At 41.8% G+C, this 22,228-nt stretch overlaps 1 protein-coding gene across 1 annotated transcript in view; it reads left to right on the forward strand.

Moving 5' to 3' along the window:
• The first annotated feature begins 628 nt into the window (after positions 1 to 628).
• LOC120998977 (cytochrome P450 2K1-like) overlaps positions 629 to 22,228 on the forward strand; it is a 78,419-nt gene continuing 56,819 nt past the window's right edge. The window contains exons 1-3 of the mRNA XM_040429854.1: positions 629 to 670; positions 17,362 to 17,552; positions 21,294 to 21,456. Coding sequence (XP_040285788.1) covers positions 17,385 to 17,552; positions 21,294 to 21,456 — 331 coding nt within the window. The 5' untranslated portion in view covers positions 629 to 670; positions 17,362 to 17,384. The remainder of the gene's footprint in view (positions 671 to 17,361; positions 17,553 to 21,293; positions 21,457 to 22,228) is intronic.

Below are 22,228 nucleotides of genomic sequence, written 5' to 3' on the forward strand. Positions count from 1 at the left end.
CCACCCTATTTGGAATTTTTTCCCAGCTTCCCACTGCATTTAAAAAAATAAGCTCTCATACAGTTATGTGACTAGAAATATAAAAAAGTTATGGCTCATGGAAAATAGGGAAGAAAAATGAAAACGCAAAAACGAAAAAAAAACTGCGGTATCCTAAGGGTTAATAAACCCCTCCGTTGGAGGTGGATCCACCAAAGTTAGGCCTCATGCACACGACCGTTCGGTTTTTTGTGGTCCGCAAACCGCGGATCCGCCAAAAAAGGAAGCCGCCCGTGTGCCTTCTGCAATTTGCGGAACGGGCGGCCCATTGTAGAAATGCCTATTCTTGTCCGCAAAAAACGGACAAGTATAGGACATGTTCTATTTTTTTTGAGCGGCCACGGAACTGAGCAACGGTTGCCTTCAAAATGTCATGAAACTAAATGAGAAAGGGGAAAGAACTGATGCAATCATTTAGAAAGACCATTGATTATTCAATCACCATTAAAAACTTTCCAAGAATAGTAAATCTTAGAGATTACCATTTCTATGCAGTTACATACAATGAGAATAGACCAAATTCCACAGGTGAAGTCATCATATGGTTTAAATATTCTCCCAGTGCTGACAACACCCAGTTCATTCAGCGCGAGGCAGAGGAGGGAAGCGGCTGTGTCCTCTACACTGCACGGTAACTTCTGCTCTTATACCCTTTGTAGTCCTTTAAGGCCGACTCTTTCACACAAACATTTTAAAACATTTTTAAGGCTACGTCTACACGACGACATTTGTCGCGCTAATGTCGCGCGACGTCTACACGACCACAATAGGTCGAGATGGATTTTTCTGTGACTGTTGCGTCGCAGTCGCAGCATGTTGCAGTGCGACACCATAGACCGACATTCTAAAAATTGTTGCGCGACATTGGTGCAACAAAATGTTGCGCTACAAATGTTGCAGTGTAGTTGTGCCCTATCTGTCGCGCGACCTATTGTCGTCGTGTAGACGTAGCCTAAATGCCCTGACAACCAAAAAAATCCCATACCCAGAGCATGCTGTATTTTAAAAAAAATAAGCTTATGAAATATGACCTGCCTCCTGGACTGTATTTCATAGGTTTCTCCAAAATTATGCAGGTTGGCAAGTGAGTAGAGAATAGGACAATTATACCAATCACTTGTATTTATATAGCGCCATCGTATGCTCAGCTGAGGTAAGGCTTAGGCTTGCGCCATTCACAAGCCAGAATCGGTACAAATATGATGCTAGCACTGAGGTATACTATTGGGGATTAGGTTCTGAGGAGTAATGTAAAGTAACTAAAGGCTAGAATTTACACATACGTGTGGCAAAGGGTAAGACATGAAATAAGGTACAGATTGGAGATATAGTTGCCATGACTGCATGCATTGCAATACGTGACAAGGTATGTGAGGAGATACTGTATGTTCACTATGTACAGTAATGCCTGTGCAGTTTAAAGGGAATGATTCATCCGAAAATTATTTAAATCACGTTTTTATGTTTCACATATTTTGAAAGAATTTTTGACGGTTATTTTTAATTTTCCATGTCAATATCTACAGGGCCATTTATATGAATACACCTTAATAAAATGGGAATGGTTGGTGATATTAACTTCCTGTTTGTGGCACATTAGTATATGTGAGGGGGGAAACTTTTCAAGATGGGTGGTGACCATGGCGGCCATTTTGAAGTCGGCCATTTTGAATTCAACTTTTTTTTTTAATAGGAAGAGGGTCATGTGACACATCAAACTTATTGGGAATTTCACACGAAAAACAATGGTGTGCTTGGTTTTAACGTAACTTTTTTCTTTCATGAGTTATTTACAAGTTTCTGACCACTTATAAAATGTGTTCAATGTGCTGCCCATTGTGTTGGATTGTCAATGCAACCCTCTTCTCCCACTCTTCACACACTGATAGCAACACCGCAGGAGAAATGCTAGCAAAGGCTTCCAATATCCGTAGTTTCAGGTGCTGCACATCTCGTATCTTCACAGCATAGACGATTGCCTTCAGATGATACGAGATGTGCAGCACCTGAAACTACGGATACTGGAAGCCTGTGCTAGCATTTCTCCTGCGGTGTTGCTATCAGTGTGTGAAGAGTGGTAGAAGAGGGTTGCATTGACAATCCAACACAATGGGCAGCACATTAAACACATTTTGTAAGTGATCAGAAACTTGTAAATAAATCATGAAAGAATAAAGTTACGTTAAAACCAAGCACACCATTGTTTTTCTTGTGAAATTCCCAATAAGTTTGATGTGTCACATGACCCTCTTCCTATTGAAAAAACAATAATTGGATTCAAAATGGCCAACTTCAAAATGGCCGCCATGGTCACCACCCATCTTGAAAAGTTTTCCCCCTCACATATACTAATGTGCCACAAACAGTAAGTCAATATCACCAACCATTCCCATTTTATTAAGGTGTATCCATTTAAATGGCCCACCCTGTATATTAAAACAAAAACCATAAAATCCTGCAGTTTTCCCACTGACTACTAAGAATAATAATGGGCGCCACTTCTTGGTTTGTACAGATTACTTGACTGCAGTTGCCTGCTTATCAACATACAGAGGTGATATCATTACAGGCAGGATTAGAATGACAGATAAGACAGGATCCACCATTCACAATAGAAGATTGTCAAATCTTATCTATTCTTTCCTTGTACAATTCCCTCTGCAAAGGTCACAAAGCATGTCTATATAATTGTACCCTAGAAGTCAATGAGGTCCCCTTCAGACCACTGTATCTATGGACCATGGAGCTGCCGTAAAGCAATGATCTTTATGCTTTCTAAATGCTGTTAAGAACAGCTCGGGCAAGATGGCTGCCCCCATAGTCCTGTTCAGGAAATAGAATAAATAAGTCTGTAATCAGAAAATAAAAACAGATTAGAAAAAAGGAGATGGTTTGAACTGCCTGATAAAATGTTTGGTGACAAATTTCCTTTAGCATCTGGGTCACAGCTTTGTAGGTGCCTGAGCCAGATTTTCCTTTCACAGCAGTCAAGTTCCATGCCATAAACAGTGTGTGCCTTACTGAGGTTATCCTGCATGGTCTTGCAGGTTCTAGACCTTCTCAGAATGTCTGTTCTCCTTCTCTCAGGAATACTTTGGTGTAGATGTTGTTCTTTGGCAGTTGAAGTCTCAGAGATACAGATGTAGCAGGGTTAACACTCAAACTCTTAACTCAAATTTCTTAACTCATCGTGTTATCTTGAAACAAAAGCCATTGAAAAGCAATTGGAGGTGTTTGCTTTAGATAACACGTCTCATAAATCATGAGTGTTAACTCTACTACATCTGTAGCAAACCTCTGGAATCTGAGGCCTGTCTACTACCTCTGCAAACACTGAAACTCAATAACTAGGGGGCAGACCTGGTCCATTGCAATAGCAACCTGATGAGTAAACATGGGTTTAACCTCTTAGTTGCCTATACTTTACACTTACCATTGGGCATACATTAACCCAGATAACCAGTATTAGAACCATAAATCAGAACATTTCACTAGGTAACAGTAGGTTAAGTGCTTTTAGACAGAATCAACCATTTGCAGTACCCTACTGGGGTACTGCAGTTGTGTTCTGTGACATATAATGCACAGGGAAAAAAAATTCCCACAAAAAAAAGTTTGTCATGAAATGTCTTTCAGTTTGTTAATTTTATTCTGATCAATCAATCTTTGTGGCTCCTCCAGGGGCAGATTGGGAACCTAAAGTGGCCCTGCAAAAAAAAGTGGCCCCATATTGTAGGAGGGTCTAAGTTGACAAGAGGCGGGGAAACAAAAGTAGGGGATCAGCAATACCATAGTGCAAAATACCACATACCACAGTGCTGGGCAACAAACTGCCCCAAAAGCTGTCCCTCTGAGTTGGCCATCAACAGCAACTATATTCTGTCCTCCTCCAGTTGTCTCTGATTAAGATATGGAGCAGGGAGCTTGGGATGAGAGTTGAGATGTTCGACATAGTTGAATTCAGGAGGGCATGTTGCTGGCCGAATACATGAATACCCGATTCTCACAGAGTTAATTACCCTAATAGCTTATTATGTACCCATCCAGCAGCAGAGATGGAGGCTTGGGCGGCCCCCTAGGAATCGGCCCGCCAGAAAATTTCCCTGTAAAGTCTATGGCCAATTCATCCCTGGGCTGCTCTAATGCTCATCATGTGTTCCTAAAATCTAGTTGTGTTCATAACAATATAGATGCAACCACAGAGACATGTAGTATAAAAAAAACAACCCTTAAAATACTACAATCAATAAATTAGAGAATTTTTGTAACACTTACCTCTAGTGCAGGCATGCTCAACCTGCGGCCCTCCAGCTGTTGCAAAACTACAACTCCCAGCATGCCCGAACAGCTTACAGCAGGGCATGGTGGGAGTTATAGTTTTTATAACAGCTGGAGGGCCGCAGGTTGAGCATCCCTGCTCTAGTGGAATCCCTAAAGGAGAGTTAGCCTGTACCATGAGGTCACAGACAGAAGAATGTTCATACACATATTAATCCAAAATTAAATTTTGATAATCGTGGAGCACAGTGACTTCTAACCAGTAAATCATCAATAGTGTTGATCACGAATATTCGAATTTCAAATTTTTATCGCGAATATAGGTACTTCGAAAATTTGCGAATATTTCGAATATAGTGATATATATTCGTAATTTCGAATATAATTTTTTTTTTTTAATTAAGTACACATGATCCCTCCCTGCTTCTACCTTGTGGGCCAATGAGAAGGCTGCAGTATATTTGACTAGGAATAGTGTTGTTTGCGAATTTTCGAATTTTTATTGCGATTTTTTTCAACTTACAACTATTAGACAAAGAAGATTATAGCACTATATTAGCTAAATTGCTCTATATTCCTTTTTTTTTTTTATATTTGCTATATTGCTATAACTTTGTTTTTCCGAATATTCGTAATATTCTAAAACAAGAATATATAGCAATATAGTGAATATTCGAAAAAAAAACAAATTTAGAGCAATTTTGCTAATATAGTGCTATAATCTTCTTTGTCTCATCTGAAGTTCAGATTGGGAAAAAATTACAACTATAAAAAAAAAAAGATTATAGCACTATATTAGCTAAATTGCTCTAAATTCGTTTTTTTTCGAATATTCACTATATTGCTATATATTCTTGTCTTAGAATATTACGAATATTCGAAAAAACGAAGTTATAGCAATATAGCAAATATTCGAAAAAAACCGAATATAGAGCAATTTAGCTAATATAGTGCTATAATCTTCTTTGTCTAATAGTCGTAAGTTGAAAAAAATCGCAATAAAAATTTGAAAATTCGCAAACAACACTACTCCTAGTCAAATATACTGCAGCCTTCTCATTGGCCCACAAGGTAGAAGCAGGGAGGGATCATGTGTACTGATTAAAAAAAAAATCGAATATTCGAAATTACGAATATATATCACTATATTCGAAATATTCGCGAATTTGCAAATATTCGACGAATATTCTACTAAATATTTGCGAAATATCGCGAATTCGAATATGACCCCTGCCGCTCATCACTAATCATCAATGGTTTTATACCTTTTGGCTACCAACTGAGGTCTATAGGGTATATAATTCTTCACATCTGATCTATTTTAAAATGGGCCAAAATTGTTGAAAACTAGGATTCATTTTCAATCACTGAAGGTGATATGTGGCAATTTTGATGTTATTGTCTAATGTTTTATGGATCTTTGGGGTCAACAGTGAAATTTGATCTGTACATTTTGATCACTGATAACCTTTTTAATAACTGTTTTCTTTTCTCAGTGTTCTTTAAATCAGAATTTTAATCTCAATACTTGCCTTTAAAAATTTGACTATAAGTAACAAATCCATTTTGCACCTAAAAATTCCCTGTGGGAATAGAAAGAATGGTATAAGGAGCCTCGATGAATTTGCATGCAGTAATGTTGGTGTATTTCTTTTATCTTTCATAACTTCAATCGAGGAAACCCAACTAATAGTGTGAGTCTAGCAGATACCTGTCTATTAAAGGGGTTCTGTCATCAGACACGTCACAATAAAACTACCACTACTGAGTGGTAGACATTTGAACATCATAGTCTAGCTCCCATCATCCTTGGTGCCTGTATTCCTGAGAACATTGATGTTGCATAATATGTAAATGAGTCCCTTGGAACAATTAGGTGACATTGTCCCTCGTTGTTCCCTTTTGGCTCTGCTCACTGTCCTTTATGTAGCTCCTTCATTACTGACTGAAAGGGCCAGGCAGTAAAGATGTACTCAGACCTGGCCTTGAAGTCTCATAGTAACTTGTTCAGCACACATGCTATACAGACATGGAGCACACAGCATGAAGAGCAATGAATAGATTAACTGGGAGAAACCAGGCGAAACCGCATCATCCTCGTTGCTTCTAGGTGCTCATTTGCATATTGTAAAACATCAATTTTCAGAACAATTCGGGCACCTCGGAAGATGGGACCAAGACCATGAGGTTTAACTGTCAAGAACATGTCTCAGGTGAGACGGTTTTATTGTAATGTATCTGATGAAAGAACCCCTTAAAGTATTGGTGAGGTTCATGAGACAGTATGACTGTACTTTTTTGTATTGAACAGTTCTACATTACTGACTCCTGAATTTTGTCAGACAGATCAAATTATCTGATCAGGCATGCGTGAAGAAGCCAGCTGATGTTTATTCCAAGCTGAAATCTTGTAGTTATGCACAAAACAGTAGGGGAAAAGATTAATTTTTTTGGCAGGGTTGAACAAAACATGTGGACTGCACAAGCAAACAAGAAAGATGGCAGCCTCCACAGGGTGGAGGGAGAAGCTGGTAACTTCAGAGCCTGACTATAGGGAGATTGCAGGGACAATATTAAAGGGGTTATCCCGTGATTAATGTAAAAAAATGAAAATCAGACCTCATATAGTACATGACAATCTCTTTCTAACAAAGCTAGAACCAGCCCTATACCTCACATCGATCTAGAGATCTCCCAATTCATTGCTCTGCCAGATTTATATCAAGCTGGCAACTCAAGGGACAGAGCGTCTTTTTTGCTGTAGCTCAGGGGGGTGTCCATACTCTACCTATCACATTTCAGGAGGCAGTTGAAGGATGGAAGTGAGCATGTGCGACCTTGTCAGTGAGCAGGTCAGAAAAGCAAGAAAAAAAAATGTGGTGCTAAACAGATACATTTTATTGAATAACTCAGGAGATATACTAAATGTTTAATTACATGCAATTAAAAAAGTATTCAGATCTAGGTGCTGGTTTGAAAACTGTAGAATATTTTTCATGGGACCACCCCTTTAAGCAATTACAGTGCAATGCATATATTGATGTATTCCAAACATAAATAAATAAATTTAACATCAAAGGATATCGGAATATATCCTCATCCATGACTACTTTATCCGTATACAATAATACATCAGAATAATTATGCACTCCACAAATGGCCTCCGATAACACTTCAAAAAACTGGCCAAGCCAGGATTCTATTAATGCCACTTCTAAAGACTTCAATCAAAATGCCCAATTGTCTTTTAAAACTTACTGCCGGATAAGTCTCTCCACCCCTTAGCTGTTGATTCACCTTGACCTTATGCATTTGTACAGGCCAAGTCAAGAAATTCCCAGCCATGTCTTCTGGCTTAAAAGACACTTGAAATAAAAGCATTTTGTATAATTGACGCTAAGCTAGCAGTGAACCTCTGGTAAGATTATCAAAAAAATGTCTTGTTGGTATTTTTCTGACTTCATCCACAACCAGTTGTACTGTACATCTAGTTCTACCGGTGAACTTAAAGAGGACCTTTCACTAGTTTAAAAACTAAAAACTAACTATATCAGTGGGCAGAGCGGCGCCCAGGGGTCCCCCTGCACTTACTAGTATGTCTGGGCGCCGCTCCGTGGGACTCCCAGGCTATGAGCTGTGCGCTACGATTGGCCAGCGCTGCAGCAAGAGACAACCCTAATACAAAAACTCCGCCCAGTACAACAGAGGGAGCTGCTGACACCGGAGCTTATACCGGGAGAACGGAGCGGCGCCCAGACATACTAGTTAGTGCAGGGGCCCCTGGGCGCCGCTCTGCCCACTGATATAGTTAGTTTTTAGTTTTTAAACTAGTGAAAGGTCCTCTTTAAAGAGTAACTAAACTTTTTCACAAGTTTCTCTTAAACTGTTCTAAATAGCCCCAACATCACTTATGTAAAATTCTTTAATTTATTAATTAATTAATTAATTAATTATGTTGTTTTCCATCTTAAAAAAGGATCCAAAGTCCTGGATTGTACTGCTTTTTAAAATCATAATTTCCGTGTAGCGCTTGCTTGTCAGCACTGTACGGTGTACAGATTTCTGCTGCATTGAAGAAGCCTGCACAGGAGGGAGCACAGATCACTGTTCCTGCCTGTGCTCCCCTCAAACTAATTCTGGCACAGCACATCGGTAACCTGTGCCCTGTACTGATGTGCTCCGCCAATGCTGTTATACATGCTTATCACACCACTAATACATCTTCCTTCTCTACTGCTAATCTTCTTCTGCTTGATGCCCATCAGGCTGTGGAAGTCCGCCATGTCAGACAGGAAGCCCAGTTCTTTCTTTAGGATCATGTCCGCCGCAGCCAGTAGAAGAGTCGGTGGCGGCGGTAGAGGTGTCAACAGTTCTGAGCCCAGCCAGTAGTGACCGGGGAAGGTGAAACACAGGCCACCGCCACCGACTCTTCTACCGGATGCTGCAGACATGATCCTAAAGAAAGAACTGGGCTTCCCCTCTCACCTATTCCCGTAGCAATGATGTTAACACTGCATATTGGCCACTTCTGAATATAAATCAATTACCCATTTTTAGAAACATGTTTATTCAATAATAACTCATCGGCAAATAAAAAGTGTCCTCTATGACTGGAGAAGTTTTTAATAGTGATGAGCGGCAGGTGCCATATTCGATTTCGACGAAATTCGCGAATATTCGATAGAATATTCGTTTTGTATTCGTCGAAATCGAATATTCATCATTATTCTTGCTATCGCGATTAATATGCGATTTAAATAATCGCGTATTGCGATTTTAACTTAAAGGCTACTCTACTCTATGCGATTAATTCAAGTTATAATAATCGAATTTCGATTTTAACTTAGCACTGCTATATTTAATTCTAGCCTAATATGGAATATAGCAGTGCTAAGTTAAAATCGAAATTCGATTATTATAACTTGAATTTATTTTTTATTTTTTTTATTGTTATATTTTTTTCTTTCCCACTTCCCTAAAGTTGTTCTTACCTGTCCTTTGGATTCCTGGCTTCCTGGCTGCTCCAGTCAGTGCCCGTTGCCGCTTCTGCCGACTTCCGTGCTCATGGAGCGTCCCCATCACCATGGGAACGTCTCCATATACTAGAATGTACTGTCGGATTTGAGAATTACGTGAAAAATCGAAATTCGATTATTTCAAGTTATAATAATCGAATTTCGATTTTAACTTAGCACTGCTATATTTAATTCTAGCCTAATATGGAGTATAGCAGTGCTAAGTTAAAATCGAAATTCGATTATTATAACTTGAATTAATCGAATTGCGATTTCAACTTGGACCTGGTTTACTATGGTTGGCTTGGTAGAGTTAGCGAATATGACGAATGTATTCGTCTTATTCCACAAAACGAATATAACGAATGTATTCGTCTTATTCCACAAAACGAAGATAACGAAGTATTCTGCATCTTCGTTTTAGCTACCTATTCATCAACTTCGCTAATTCTAGCAATCATATAGGAAAGTTTACTATAGAGACAGCTAAGTTTAATTCGCTATGCGATTATATTACTTTGCTTTTTTTTATAAATAGAATAATTATAATAATTATCAGGTATTATAATTATTCAATTTTTTTTTTTTTTTTAAAAAGCAGTCATATAATCGCATAGCGAATGAAACTTAGCTGTCTCTATAGTAAACTTTCCTATATGATTGCTAGAATTAGCGAAGTTGATGAATAGGTAGCTAAAACGAAGATGCAGAATACTTCGTTATCTTCGTTTTGTGGAATATGACGAATACATTCGTTATATTCGTTTTGTGGAATATGACGAATACATTCGTCATATTCGCTAATTCTACCAAGCCAACCATAGTAAACCAGGTCCAAGTTGAAATCGCAATTCGATTAATTCAAGTTATAATAATCGAATTTCGATTTTAACTTAGCACTGCTATATTCCATATTAGGCTAGAATTAAATATAGCAGTGCTAAGTTTTAATCGAAATTCGATTATTATAACTTGAAATAATCGAATTTCGATTTTTCACGTAATTCTCAAATCCGACAGTACATTCTAGTATATGGAGACGCTCCCATGGTGATAGGGACGCTCCATGAGCACGGAAGTCGGCAGAAGCGGCAACGGGCACTGACTGTAGCAGCCAGGAAGCCAGGAATCCAAAGGACAGGTAAAAACAACTTTAGGGAAGTGGGAAAGAAAAAAATCTAACAATAAAAAAAAAAAATGAATATTCGAAATATCGAATTTATACCACTATATTCGAAATATTCGCGAATTAGCGAAGTGCCGATATTCAACACTAGTTTTTAACCACGCACTTCTCCTTAGAGTTTATAGTCTATGAGGAGAAAGGGATGACACAAAAGATAAATGTGATTGTTTTCTACAGAGGTCAAGACTAGAGTTGAGCGAACCCGAACTGTAAAGTTCGGGTTCGTACCGAACTTTAGGTTTTTCGGCACCCGAACCAGAACATTTACGTAAAAGTTCGGGTTCGGTGTTCTGCAATTTTTATGCCGCTTTTTGAAAGGCTGCAAAGCAGCCAATCAACAAGCGTCATACTACTTGCCCCAAAAGGCCATCACAGCCATGCCTACTATTGGCATTGCTGTGATTGGCCAACTGCAGCATGTGACCCAGCCTCTATTTAAACTGGAGTCACTTAGCGCCGCCCGTCACTCTGCTCGGATTAGTGTAGGGAGAGGGTGCAGCTGCTGTGAGGGAGAGATCAGGGAGAAATCTTATCAAGAACTGGTTTATGTACTCAGTGATCTACAGAAAAAGTGTTTTGTGGGTGCAGTGCACAATTTTTTTAAGGCTGCCCTGAGCCAACTACTGCTGAAAACGAACTTTTATTTCTTCATTTCATCAATATTAATACCTGATCGGCAGCCATTTTTTGCAACGATAGTGCACCAGCATAGGCTATCTGCAAGTCCAGAAATACAGCTTTGGCATACTGGAGTGAAAAAACCCTCTAATATACTGCACATCTGGGATTAGACAAGCATAAGTGACTGTCACATTTAAGACAGAAATACAGCTTTTTGGTTAGGGTGAAAAAAGCCTCTAATATACTGCACATCTGTGATTACACGTGCATAAGTCACTGTCACATTTAGGACAGAAATACAGCTTTTTTCTTACTGGGGTGAAAAAACCCTCTGATATACTGCACATCTGTGATTACACGTGCATAAGTCACTGTCACATTTAGGACAGAAATACAGCTTTTTGGTTAGGGTGAAAAACCCCTCTGATATACTGCACATCTGTGATTACAAGTGCATAAGTGATTGTGACATTAAGGTCAGAAATACAGCTTTTAAACAGACTTAACCACTTTTGACTTTGCTTTGTAAACTCTAACTATGAGGCAAACATTTAATAAGGGATGCGGTCATGGTCGTGGTGGTGGTGTTGGTGGAGCCTCTGGTGCAGGGAGAGGACGTGGCCGTTCTGCCACAGCTACACGTCCTACTGAATCTACTACCTCAAGTCCCAGTAGCCGCCAGAATCTACAGCGATATTTGGTCGGGCCTAATGCCGTTCTAAGAATGGTAAGGCCTGAGCAAGTACAGGCGCTAGTCAATTGGGTGGGTCCAGCACGTTCACATTATCTCCTACCCAGTCTTCTGCAGAAAGCGCACAGGTGGTGCCTGAAACCCATGCTCATCAGTCTGTCACATCACCCCCGTGCATATCGGGGAACCAGTTTGAGCCTCAAGTCATGCAGCAGTCTCTTATGCTGTTTGAAGACTCTGCTGGCAGGGTTTCCCAAGGGCATCCACCTAGCCCTTCCCCAGGGGTGGAAAACATAGAATGCACTGACGCACAACCACTTATGTTTCCTGATGAGAACATGGGAATACCACCTCAGCAAGTCTCTGATGATGACGAAACACAGGTGCCAACTGCTGCGTCTTTCTGCAGTGCGCAGACCAAAAAGGAGGTCAGGGAGGAAGACTGGGTGTAAGACGATGCAGGAGACGATGAGGTCCTAGACCCCACATGGAATGAAGGTCGTGCCACTGACTTTCAGAGTTCAGAGGAAGAGGCAGTGGTGAGACCGAGCCAACAGCGTAGCAAAAGCGGGAGCAGGGTGCAAAAGCAGAGCAGCCGTCGCCAAATCAGTTCGCCTGCTACTGGCCACCGTCACCAGGGACCGAGCACACCAAAGGCAGCATCAAGGAGTTCCCTTGCATGGCAGTTCTTCACACAATGTGCTGACGACAAGACCCGAGTGGTTTGCACGCTGTCCCATCAGAGCCTGAAGCGAGGCATTAACGTTCTGAACCTTAGCACAACCTGCATGACCAGGCATCTACATGCGAGACACGGGCTGCAGTGGAGTAAGCACCTTCAAAACCAAGAAAGGGCTCAGGCCCCTCCTGCTCCCTCTTCTGCTGCTGCCTCGGCCTCTTCCTCTGCCTCTGGAGGAACGTTGGCACCTGCCGCCCAGCAAACAGAGGATGTGCCACCAAGAACACCACCTCCGTCACCAAGCATCTCCACCATGTCACACGGAAGCGTTCAGCTCTCTATCTCACAAACCTTTGAGAGAAAGCGTAAATTCCCACCTAGCCACCCTCGATCCCTGGCCCTGAATGCCAGCATTTCTAAACTGCTGGCCTTTGAAATGCTGTCATTCAGGCTGGTGGAGACAGACAGCTTCAAACAGCTCATGTCGCTTGCTGTCCCACAGTACGTCGTTCCCAGCCGCCACTACTTGTCCAGGAGAGCCGTGCCCTCCCTGCACAACCAAGTATCGGATAAAATCAAGTGTGCACTGCGCAACGCCATCTGTGGCAAGGTCCACCTAACCACAGATACGTGGACCAGTAAGCACGGCCAGGGACGCTATATCTCCCTAACTGCACACTGGGTAAATGTAGTGGCGGCTGGGCCCCAGGCGGAGAGCTGTTTGGCGCACGTCCTTCCGCCGCCAAGGATCGCAGGGCATCATTCTTTGCCTCCTGTTGCCTCCTATTCCTACTCGGCTTCCTCCTCCTCTTCTTCCACCTCCTCATCCGGTCAGCGACAGACCTTCACCACCAACTTAAGCACAGCCAGGGGTAAATGACTGCAGGCCATTCTGAAACTGATATGTTTGGGGGACAGGCCCCACACTGCGCAGGAGTTGTGGCGGGGTATAGAATAACAGACCGACGAGTGGTTGCTGCCAGTGAGCCTCAAGCCCGGCCTGGTGGTGTGCGATAATGGGTGAAATCTCGTTGCAGCTCCGGTTTGACGCACATCCCTTGCCTGGCGCATGTGCTGAATTTGGTGTTGCAGAAATTCATTTACAACAACCCCGACATGTCTGACCTGCTGCATAAAGTGTGGGCCTTCTGTGCGCGCTTTCGGTGTTCTCACCCTGCTGCTGCTCGCCTGTCAGCGCTGCAGCGTAACTTCGGCCTTCCCGCCCACCGCCTCATATGCGACGTGCCCACCAGGTGGAACTCCACCTTGCACATGCTGGAGAGACTGTGCGAGCAGCAGCAGGCCATAGTGGAGTTTCAGTTGCAGCAGGCACGGGTGAGTCGCACTGCGGAACAGCACCACTTCACCACCAATGACTGGGCCTCCATGCGAGACCTGTGTGTCCTGTTGCGCTGTTTCGAGTACTCCACCAACATGGCCAGTGGCGATGACGTCGTTATCAGCATTACAATACCACTTCTATGTCTCCTTGAGAAAACACTTAGGGCGATAATGGAAGAGGATGTGGCCCAGGACGAGGAGGAGGAAGAGGGGTCATCTCTAACACTTTCAGGCCCGTCTTTTAGAAGTGGCTCAGAAAGAGGATTTTTGCAACAGTAGAGGCCAGGTACAAATTTGGCCAGCCAGGGCCCACTACTGGAGGAGGAGGATGAGGAGGAGGATGGGGATGAAGCATGTTCACAGCGGGGTGGCATCCAACGCAGTTCGGGCCCATCACCGGTGCGTGGCTGGGGGAATACGGAGGACGCAGACGATACGCCTCCCACAGATGACAGCTTGTCCTTACCTCTGGGCAGCCTGGCACACATGAGCGACTACATGCTGCAGTGCCTGCGCAACGACTACAGAGTTGCCCACATTTTAACGTGTGCTGACTACTGGGTGGCCACCCTGCTTGATCCCCGTTACAAAGACAATGTGCTGTCCTTAATTCCCTCACTGGAGCTTGATCGGAAAATGCGCGACTACAGGCGCACGTTGGTAGATGCGCTCCTGGGAGCATTCCCGACTGACGCCGGGGGACAAGTGAAAGCACAAGGCGAAGGCAGGGGAGGAGGAAGAGGTCGCCAACACAGCTGTGTCAGCGCCAGCACCTCAGAAGGCAGGGTAAGCATGGCCGACATGTGGAAAAGCTTTGTCACCTCGCCGCAACAACCGGCCCCAACTGCTGATATGGAGCGTGTTAGCAGGAGGCAGCATTTGAACAACATGGTTGAACAGTACCTGTGCACACGACTACACGTACTGACTGATGGTTCTGCCCCATTCAACTTCTGGGTCTCCAAATGGTCCACATGGCCAGAGCTTGCCCTGTATGCCTTCGAGGTGCTGGCCTGCCCTGCAGCCAGTGTACTCTCTGAACGTGCATTTAGCACGGCAGGAGGCGTCATTACAGACAGACGCAGCTGCCTGTCCACAGCCAACGTGGACAAGCTCACGTTCATTAAAATGAACCAGGCTTGGATCCCTCAGGACTTGTCTGTACCTTGTGCAGAATAGGCATTTATACTACCATCAAACATACATTCTTGCACTCAAGTCAAGTGCAATGATTCTTTGTTTTATTTTTTATTTGTCCCAATATTTTGGGGGCTACCTACCCAATAATAATAAAAAAAAACATTGTTGGCCTTCATATTAGGGTCTAAAGAATAAGACTAGAGTCTACAGATGTGTGAAAAAGGCTAAGACTAAATACCACTTTACTCGGGCCGACTGAGCAGGTAATTATCGGAAACCAACCATTTATTCTTGATAGTTGTCTGCTGGTCACAGGAGGTGTGAGCTACATTTACATGCCACAATGATCTCGTCAGACCCCTGTCTACACAGGATGTTCTGCAGATCAGAAACAATGATTTTACTCAATGATTGGATGATCAGGGGAAGCTTTACATAGAGCAATTATTGTGAATGAGCATTTGTATGAATGTCGGTACAATAATCAGCCCCTGTAAAGGGGCCTTAAAAATCAACTGAAGTACAGTTTGCCATGACTTCATGCATTGCAATAAGTCCATATCTGACCATACGGTTCATACCTACCAACATTGCATTTGGTAAATTAGGGGCAAGTAGATCCCACCCTAGGAATGCCCACAAAGACAGTGGGAACACTGATTTACAGGCAGGGCTTTCATAAGCACCACCCATTTTGGTCCAGGACAGCCTGAATTGGCAAGGAAAATTAGGGACAGTCCCTGCTAATTCGGGACTGTTGGTAACTATGTATGACTTGCTGTGAAAAGAGGTTTGTTCACCAGCAACACACAAAACATGTTCGGTCAGACTTTTGCAGCTTGACAAATATAAATACTGTTAAAATATATTCAAATTTTTCTGCGTTTTTGGCTTTAAATAGAGGATATTTACTAATTTCGGGCAATATGCCGTACAAGGAAAGGCAGAGTCAGCAGTTGTCTTATTAGCATATCATGGCAGAGTCACAATAAAAACTAAAACCTCTGTTATAAAGCTGGAGGCAGATAATAAAGTACCAGATTAAGGATCAGAGAATCCATCCATAATCAACCAGGTTCATTAGGAATTTCACAAAAATTCATCCCCTAAATGATTCGGAAGCATTTACAATTTGTTTCAGATGAATCCCATAAAATGATTAGCAGTGCCATTTTATAGTGAGTGTTGGAGGGAAAAAGTGGAAGGATGTCTACCCTCATATTACGAACCATATGGCTTCTGCTGACTCTGCTACTGCAGCTGTTATTCCCTTCCTATAATCCCCTGCTGCCACTTCCATTACCCCTAATGTCACTAGCATTACCGCTATACAGTTGCCACTGCTACTAAACACATCTACTGCCTTGTCTGTTCCATTCTTTGCTGCTGCTGCTTCCAATTGAAAGGAAGCAAGCCACTTTTTCTTCTGACAATTAACACCCGTTTTTTCAAATTTGCATATATAAATAAGGCCTGGACTAGCTGCTCCAGTTAATGCATAGTTTTTGGATGCTTATGCATAACAAGCCACTTTTTTTTCTGATAATTAATACCTATGCATGCCATGTATAATTATGGTTAGGCATTCTGCCCCCCATTAAGGTCTAATTTTTGGACACTTGTGCAGAAAGAGCCATGTTTTCTTCTGACAGTTTACATTTGTGCATATCTAAATATGGGCAGTCGTTCTGCCCCTATTATGGCATAATTTTTGGATGCTTGGTCTCAGCAAGTCACTGTTTTTTCCACATAACATTGTGTGTTTTTACACGCCACCTGTCCTCGATAGGGGAAAATTTTTGGAAGCTTCCTAATATGAAAAAGCATAACACATGCAACAGCGTAGTGTGTTTTTAAACACACTGTTGAACACCATCACACATGCATTTAATAATAGCTATATATGTCAGTGTCACTCTGACATTATTTGCTATTGCTGTCATTGTGTTCAAGAGCTTAGAGAGGGGGATAGAAAGAGCAAACAGTTGTAAAAAAAATTAACAAAATGAGATAACATCATAGTCCCGGGAGACAGGGGAATGTTATATACAAATTTTTAGTGTGATTTTATAAACTTTGATTCGTAACTAATTATTTGGAAATTAATCCAATTTTTTATATCATCCAAAAAATCGGACACAAAAAAAATTCAAGAAATTCGCTCATCCTTAGACTAGATTATTGACAATAGAACATGTGGACAGTGCAGCTCCGCCTCCCCCTCGCTGTACAGTGACTATTGCAAGTGTCATAAAGCATGCTTACAAAATTCTAACATAGGAGTAATGATGAATAAAGTAGTCCTTAAGTCATATTTGTAATCTTGGGATTTATCTGATTTCTTATACAAGTTTATTTTACAATTTCTTAGGTTCTTGCTGAGTCATCTTCATCATGGACCTGGTCTCAATTCTTCTGGCGGTCACTGTCTTTTTAATTTTGTTAAATGTTCTCAACAAGAAAAACAAGTACCAGAACTTTCCTCCAGGACCTCAACCCTTACCGATCATTGGGAATATGCACATGATTGACACAGTGAAACCCCATAAATCTTTAATAGAGGTAATAACTATATCAGTAGGAGCATTTCTAGTGCAAATTATACAGTCTCTAACAATCTTTCTCTGAGTTCTTCTCCTCCATCAAGGTTTCAAATTTTAAATTAATTCTGCTCAGCTGTATGAATAGGTAGAAAAAAAGAATCAATGATGGCTTATATTCAGATCTGATTTTGATTCACTATTGAAAACACTCTTTGTGGGTTTTCTGCCTTTTTGGTGAATCTTGATATCTCTTAAAGGACTTCTCTGCTTAGAAAAGTTACAACATGAAGGGGTCATTCACAATAAGCTTATTGCAATGTACCAACCTGCTGCGACACTCAGGAATTATAAAGGGGGAGTGTTATATGCCTGCACTGCCGGAAAGACGTGTCTAATTTATGACGCAGGCCTCGTCTTATATTAGGTACATCGGCCTGCTGTCCATGTGCCTAATATAAAAATTTTGGCAACTTTGAGCTGCTGGAATTTTCAGTCTTCTTTTACGTCAAAAAAACTGGAGTAAAAGAAGATTAATTTTATGGGCCAGAGAGCCGTGCCCCTTCTCCTCTCTCTCTATGCCCATTTCTAGAAAGTGGCAAGGGCAGTGCAGAAACATCACTTGCAACAAACTTTTTTGCAAGTGGTGTTTAAAAAGTTGCAAATATGTGGTTCGTGACTTTTTAAAAAGTGGTGCAAGAAGACAATAAATCTTCCCCAAAGGGTTTTGACCCCCTCCTATGATAAAGTGATGGTATATGCTAGAGATAAGCCATCAGTTTACAAGATGAGATTGTGTATGCAGGAAAGGGCACTCTTGTATTTTCTCTCCCTTCTTGCCAAGACATTAGTATCTTGAATAGAGAAACCCCCCTTATTATCTTAGGGTTCCTTAATAAAGTATAGGATAGTTGGTGTTTTCTAATGACTGGAGAACCTCTAATAGGACATATAGAAAGGAAGTGCACTAGAGGGACAACTCCTTTCAGAAACTACATTTATCTGAGGTTTGTTGTTAATGTTACTTGCAGTACCAAATGTTTCCACATGGTATGCTTTTCAAACTCAATCCACATGATGTACTCTAAATAGAAAATCTGTACAGTGTGACCAGCAAGAAGTACAAAGCACTGCACAGTACACTTCATTCCAAATTTGCAAACATTTTCTGTATTTATTGTATTGTCTATAGTTGGGGGTTGCAGGGTCGGAATCTAGAATTATATGACTCTTTTTCTGTCTTGGCCATGTGTGGATTATCTTTGGGATCCCCATGATGGTAGTTTCCAGCCAGCCAGCCATCCACAGCCAAGTCATACCCATAGAGTTCTCAAATCTATTACCGAACAAGACAAAGTTTGGCTATTCAGCCTTCAGGATTACATTTAGTGGCATGTTATTACTGCTCTAATGTAAAAAGATGGAGACCAAGTTATTATCAATATTAAAAGGATTCTTATTGAATCTGGTGGACATTCATCGCCAAAGCCATGTCTGTTAGTTTTCCCAATAATTACTGCAATATTGGTAAGGGTAGTATATAATAGAATAGGATATGTATGAGATGCTAAATACTGTATTTTATCCTTCTTGATTGACAGCGCTAGGAAAAATTACTTTGCAAGAACCTGGCCATGTCAATCAATAAAGATAAAGGGCATCTGTCATCAGATTTGTACTCATGAAACTGGCTGACCTGTTGCATGTGCGCTTGGCAGGTGAAGCCACCAGTGTTGGTCTCATATTCATGTGCTGGCATTGCTGAGAAAAATAATGTTTTAACATACAGTACAGACCAACAGTTTGGACACACCTTCTCATTCAAAGAGTTTTCTTTATTTTTATGACTATGAAAATTGTAGATTCACACTGAAGGCATCAAAACTATGAATTAACACATGTGGAATTATATACATAACAAACAAGTGTGAAACAACTGAAAATATGTCATATTCTAGGTTCTTCAAAGTAGCCACCCTTTGCTTTGATTACTGCTTTGCACACTCTTGGCATTCTCTTGATGAGCTTCAAGAGGTAGTCCTCTGAAATGGTTTTCACTTCACAGGTGTGCCCTGTCAGGTTTAATAAGTGGGATTTCTCGCCTTATAAATGGGGTTGGGACCATCAGTTGCGTTGAGGAGAAGTCAGGTGGATACACAGCTGATAGTCCTACTGAATAGACTGTTAGAATTTGTATTATGGCAAGAAAAAAGCAGCTAAGTAAAGAAAAACTAGTGGCCATCATTACTTTAAGAAATGAAGGTCAGTCAGTCAGCCGAAAAATTGGGAAAACTTTGAAAGTAAGGGCTATTTGACCATGAAGGAGAGTGATGGGGTGCTGCGCCAGATGACCTGGCCTCCACAGTCACCGGACCTGAACCCAATCGAGATGGTTTGGGGTGAGCTGGACCGCAGAGTGAAGGCAAAAGGGCCAACAAGTGCTAAGCATCTCTGGGAACTCCTTCAAGACTGTTGGAGGACCATTTCATGGGACTACCTCTTGAAGCTCATCAAGAGAATGCCAAGAGTGTGCAAAGCAGTAATCAAAGCAAAAGGTGGCTACTTTGAAGAACCTAGAATATGACATATTTTTTGTTGTTTCACACTTGTTTGTTATGTATATAATTCCACATGTGTTAATTCATAGTTTTGATGCCTTCATAGTCATGAAAATAAAGAAAACTCTTTGAATGAGAAGGTGTGTCCAAACTTTTGGTCTGTACTGTATATGCAAATGAGCCTCTAGGAGCAACTGGGGAGTTGCCATTACATTTAGAAACTCAACTGTTTCTGCAACTGAGGTGCCTTCTCTACTTTGATTGACAGGTCCAGGCATGATGACATTGTCTGGCCCTGTCAATCAAAGTGGAGATGGTGTGGCAGTAGCAAACGAAGTAGAGCCTCTAGGTGCATTGACAACACCCCCGTTGCTCCTAGAGGCTCATTTGCTTATATTAAAACCTCATTTTTCTCAGCAATGTGGGCACATATGAGCATAGGACCAACATAGATGCCTTTAGCTGCCAAGCGCACATGGAACAGGTCAGCCAGTTGCAAATGTACAAATCTGCTGGCAGAGGCTTTTTAACTTTAAAGGGTTTTTTCGAGACATATATACTAATGGCCTGTTCTCTGGATAGGTCATAAGTATCTGATCGACACCTGGGATCCCCGCCTATCAGTTGTTTGAAAAAGCACAGGCGGTCACAGTAGCACCACAGCCTTCTCTCAGCTTTCCCTAGGTCAAATGATGTCACATTCATCAGTCACATGGCCTAGGCACAGCTCAGTACCATTGAATGGGGCTGAGCTGAGATACCAAGCACAGCCGCTATACAATGCACGGCTTTGTGGTTGGTGAGCAAGGAGAAGGTCAGTGCCTTTTCAAACAGCTGATTGGTGGGGATCCTGGGTATCGGACCCCCACCGACCAGATACTTATGGCCTATCCAGAGTATAGGGTGTCAGTGTATAAGTCTTGGAAAACCCTTTTAAGTTTATTTCATTTGGTTACAAAGATGTCAGTTTAGATTTGTGTTCAAAGAGCAGAGAGAGGGGCTACAGACCAAGTCTTCAGAGAATTCATCTGATGGATTTCACACTGAACAGGACTAGCAGTCTCCAATCTATGAGGAAACAAACAGGCTGCAAAAGACACATGGTTGAACATTTTTAATAATAAACGTCAATTACAAAAATGATGTGTTGCCAAAAACACACACATTTCAGTACTTCTATATTTTCTTTCCTTGTTTTATTTTAGATTTCAAAAAAATATGGCACAGTATTCAGCGTACAGATTGGAATGGAGAAGTGGGTTATCCTCTGTGGTTACGAAACTGTGAAAGATGCTCTCATAAATTATGCTGAGGAATTTTCTGGAAGGCCAGAGTCAGCAATATCCTCTGTAACTTCGAAAGGATATGGTAAGTATTGCTTCAGTTTACTTCTGTATGTTTTGGATGACTAGAGGTTTTAGTTGGTTTAATGTGGGGCGGGATGGGGTAGCGGTCGGGCGCGGGGGTGAGGGGGTTCTCTGCAAATTACTGTATGTGTGACTGCAAAGCCAAAAGCCATGCTACACGATGGTTAACACAAGGGATTATAGGTTTTGCCTCCTTTCATCATTTCTGCTGGTATTTCCGATAGTATAAAAAAAAATATTTATAGTTCGCTCTTGTGCCACCAAAAAGCTCAGACCCAGCGAGGCACAGAGTCCCCAAGACCTCTGAAGGTGTCCTTTGGTATCCAGCACCAAGACATTAAAATCATATCCTCCATGGATGTTAATAATGTTCGTATCACATCCCACAGAAGCTCCAATTGGTTTAGGATCTGGGGAATCTAAAGGTCAAGTCAACACCTTGAATTTTTCATCATGTTCCTCATAACATTCCTCAGTTTTTGCAGTGTGGCTGTTATGCAAGCGGGTGTGGATCCACTGCGCCACTGACTGGCTATACTCTGGAGGAGCGTGACTAAGCAACTACCTGGACTTCACTAGAGCCTCTGATGGTTAGGACAGGCTTGGGCCGTTAGGGTAGTTGCCAGGTGCCACCCCAGAGCAGTCCCCAAGTCAGTGGCAGCTGACTAGGGGGTCAGAGATACCGGTGCAAGCACCAAGGGGAAGTATGTGGTCGGGAAATTCTGAGGGCCAAGGTCCGTAAATGAAGTCCGAGGTCAGAGTCAGGTGGAAAA

This window comes from Bufo bufo, chromosome 4, assembly GCF_905171765.1.
Source record: "Bufo bufo chromosome 4, aBufBuf1.1, whole genome shotgun sequence".
NCBI classification, from domain to species: domain Eukaryota; kingdom Metazoa; phylum Chordata; class Amphibia; order Anura; family Bufonidae; genus Bufo; species Bufo bufo.